Source organism: Corvus brachyrhynchos, unplaced genomic scaffold (genome assembly GCF_000691975.1).
Source record: "Corvus brachyrhynchos isolate BGI_N302 unplaced genomic scaffold, ASM69197v1 scaffold365, whole genome shotgun sequence".
Taxonomy (NCBI): Eukaryota; Metazoa; Chordata; class Aves; order Passeriformes; family Corvidae; genus Corvus; species Corvus brachyrhynchos.
This window is the reverse complement of record NW_008239544.1, coordinates 1233907-1237651: the sequence shown is the minus strand read 5'-3', so window position 1 is coordinate 1237651 and position 3745 is coordinate 1233907. Positions and strand designations below refer to the sequence as shown.

Sequence of the window (3745 nt, the reverse complement as noted above, 5' to 3'; positions counted from 1 at the left end):
CTCATGTTCCCACTGAAGGTCCTTCAGTTCCTTCTGGGTGATTTTCAGATGGGCTTTGGAGTTCTGTGAATGGGAAGGGAAAGTTAAAGAGTGCAGTATTGTCTGGGAAATGCTGGGGATATGTTCTAGGAAGGGAGGAGAGTGAGCAGCAGAGAGAAAACCAGGCAGCACCCACACCAACCCCCCTGCAGTAGGATGGTCTCCTTTCCAGTCTCTGTGGATCCCCATCTGAGGTCCCACAAACACACAGTAAGCAGAACAGGACTTGCTTTGCCCAGCAATCACAGCACACCAAGTGGCAGAGGTCAGTGTTTTCCCTCCAGGAACGAGCCCATGAAAGGACAGGGCTGGCCACTCACCATCAGGGCCTCCTTGTCCCTGTAATAGTGAACCAACTTCTTTTGCAGCTCAGCCACCAGCTCCTGGGTCTCCTGCAGCGGCCCTGTCAGCTCCTTGTTCTGGAGCAGCACTTCTGCCTTCTCCTTTTCCAAGACAGTCTCCTTCTTCTTCAGATCTTCCACCTGCTCCTGTTCTTGAGAACACAAGTGCTGGCTCCTGGGAGCTGCCCAACCCCTCCGAGTCCCCCACACCCTCAGGACACCCTCCCCACTCATGTGCCGGTGTACAGGACACCAGCAGCACCCACACCGACACCTGGGAACTGCCAGATCCAGCAGACACCCTGGCAGGAGCAGTCCCTGGGTGGAGGGGTGACAGGGACAGGCAGTACCTTCAGGAGGTTGATGAGTGTCAGGTTTTTGGCGGTGATATCGTTGTAGTAGTTCTTGATGGCACCAAAAGCCCCCTCATGGTTCCCCATCAGCTCGCTGATCTGGGTGTTCTTCCTCTCCTCCAGCTCATGGAGCTCCGTCTTCCTCCGCAGGTCCATCTCATCCCGCAGCGCCTGCATCTTCCTGGTGTACTTGGCCTCCATCTCTGGGGGGAAAATGGTCAGAGCTGGGGAAAAACTGGCTGAAACAGGGGAGGAAAAGCAACCAGAATGGGCAGAGGAGAAAAACCAGCCAGAACTGATGGAAAACTGACCAAAACTGTGTGGTGTGTGGGGATCAGCTGGAATTGGGAGGGAAAAACTGGGGAGCCAGAACTGGAGGGCAAACTAGACAGATCCAGGGAGGAAAACCAGCTGAAATTTGTGGGGAAAACTGGCCAGAACCTCGGGAGGGGACATCAGCCAGAACTGAGGTGGGAAACTGACCAGAACTGGGAAGGGAAAAATGCCCAGAACTGGGAAGGGAAAAATGCCCAGAACACGGGGGAACCTGCTGCCATCTGCTCGAGGTGCTGCTCGGGAGCCAGGAGCAGCTCTCCCTGTCATGCTCCCATGGGATCTGCCTCATGCCCTGACCTTTGGTCTGCATCTCGAAGTCGCTGCGTAGCCGGGCCATCTCCTCCTCATGTTTCTGTGCGGAAGAAACTCCGTGTTGGAGGAAACAACCAAATCCCAAGCCAGCCCATCCCCAGGGATTCCCTACTGCTCTTTGGGAAAGGATTCTGATCCCATGTTGATGCAAAGAGTGGCTTGGAGGTTCTCCAGCTGCTCTCACAGCTCCCCACTGTGGGAGAGGGGTCACCCAGGAATCTCCATTCCTGTACCAGAAATCCCATCCCACCCCACAGAGAGAGTGAGGGAGGCAAGATCCCAGTCCCGCTCCCACCCTGGGGATGGGGCACTTCACAGGTGGCTCCAGGCCAGACAGGGACGTACCAGGCAAAGGTTTGTAATGGCTGCCTCATTGGCCAACTCCTGCTCCTTCAGCTTTATGTTCAAGGAGCGCTTCTCTTTCCACAACTCCTGCTCCTGGTCCCAGTGATCCTTCTGGGCCCGCCTCAGGGACAGGACACCCTCTGCCTTCAGCTCCGTCAGGTTCTCCTGCTGCTCGTGCAACAGGTGCTTCACCTTCTGCTTGTACACCTAAGGACAGGCCAGAGACCGGGTGAGGGGCTCAGCAGGAGACACCCAGAACTGGGATGCTGGTGAGACATTCCTGGATCACATCCTGCCCAGCTCTTCCTCCTCCTCTTCCCTTCCTCTCCTTCTCAGAGCTGCCCAAGGCTCACCTGGAGCCCTCCAGCCCCACCTTGATCTCCACTTGGTGCCGCTCCTCCGCCTCCTCCATCTCCCGGTCCCGGTTCTGCAGCTCTGCTTTCTTCTCCTCCAACTCCCGGCGGGTGATTTCCCAGTAGCTCTGAATCCTGTTACACTCCAGCTGGAAAGAGTTCCGCTCCTGCCGCTCCCGGTCCAGCTCCTCCCGGAGACGCACCGTGTGCTCCAGCAGCTGCGAAGCCAAGAGGAAGAGACAAGTAACAGGGGAGGGAGGCCTTGGACAGGTGCCTTTGGACACTCCATGTGCCAGACCCGGCAGGACATGGTGGTTGTCACTGATGTGGAGCTGAGGAGGTCCCTGATTGAACCCAGCAGCTTCTGGAAAAGGAGTCACAAAGCCTCATCTGACTGCCCGCAGGATGGGGTTCTGGCTCGCAGTGTCCAGTAACACCACGCTCAGGTGCTTAAGATACTTCTGGTTCATTGAATTTTTTGGGTTGGAAAAGCCTCTAAGAGCAAGTTTAACTGTTCCTCCAGCACTGCCAGTGCTACCCCTAACCCACGTCCCCATGACTCTCAAATCCCTCCAGGGATGGGGACTACATCACTGCCCTGGGCAGCCTGGGCCAGGGCTGGACAACCCTTTCCAGGAAAAAATTTTCCCAATATCCAACTTGAACCTTCCCTGGCACAACTTGAGGGCATTCCCTCTCCTCCTGTCCCTGTTCCCTGGGAGCAGAGCCTGAGCCCCCCCGGCTGCCCCCTCCTGTCAGGGAGTTGTGCAGAGCCACAAGGTCCCCCCTGAGCCTCCTTTGCTCCAGGCTGAGCCCCTTTCCAGCTCCTTCAGCCACTCCTTGTGCTCCGGACCCTTCTCCAGCTTCATTCCTTTCTCTGGACATGCTCCAGCCCCTCAGTGCCTTTCCTGTCATGAGGGGCCCTAGGATTCCAGATGTGGCCTCAGCAGTGCCCAGAACACAGGGCTGGAGAGCAGAGGGTGAGATGAGGAGGCTGCTCCTTCCAGGAACAGCAAGAACCCCCCTCCCCGGCCCCAGACAGGCGTCAGTGACACAAACCCCGGCTGCTCGTCCCTGTCACCCCCTGCACCTGTTGTCCCCAGAGCTGGGGCCAGGCGCCTCGCAAGGGTCCCCGGAGCTGTTCTTTCATGAGCAGCAGTTCTTTCCTCCCCAGGGGGTGGCCTGCGGGACCTCTCACCTGCTCCCTGCTCATGTTCTCCGGGGCCGAGGCATCCACCACCGCAGGGCCTTTGCCCCCTTTCCCTTTCGCTTTCTTTTTGGGTGCCTGCGGACAGAAAGCCAAGCACAAGAGGTGAACGGGTGAGGCGGAGACTGTGCTGCTCAGGGCCCCCGTGCCGGCCCCGGAGCATCCCGGCTCTCACGGCAGGGACGGGGCAACAGCGGCGACACGGAGCCGGGGGCCCCGGGAGAAGCCTGGAAGCGGCTCATGCGCTGCCACTGACTCAGCTCCGTGGTGAACCCCTGGGCACAAAACACCTGTACCCAAAACAACGCCTCAGACGCATCACCGCAGTGCTGGGAACGGCGCCGAGAGGCTCTGTACCCTCCCCGGGAGCAGACCGGGACAGGACGGGGCTCGCAGTCATCGGGGCGCGGGGCTCCACCGCCCTCCCCTGCCCGCACACCCCGGCTGCAGGGGACCCTT

At 58.8% G+C, this 3745-nt stretch overlaps 1 protein-coding gene across 1 annotated transcript in view; it reads right to left on the bottom strand.

The window, feature by feature from the left end:
* The window catches only part of GAS8 (growth arrest specific 8), a 6311-nt gene extending 2912 nt beyond the window's left edge, over positions 1-3399 (bottom strand). Inside the window, exons 1-7 of the mRNA XM_008639156.2 lie at positions 3278-3399; positions 2100-2297; positions 1727-1933; positions 1367-1421; positions 731-936; positions 360-527; positions 2-63 (exon numbers count right to left, since the gene is read on the bottom strand). Of these exons, the coding sequence (XP_008637378.1) occupies positions 2-63; positions 360-527; positions 731-936; positions 1367-1421; positions 1727-1933; positions 2100-2297; positions 3278-3292 (911 nt within the window). The 5' untranslated portion in view covers positions 3293-3399. The remainder of the gene's footprint in view (position 1; positions 64-359; positions 528-730; positions 937-1366; positions 1422-1726; positions 1934-2099; positions 2298-3277) is intronic.
* Between the last annotated feature and the right edge of the window lie 346 nt (positions 3400-3745).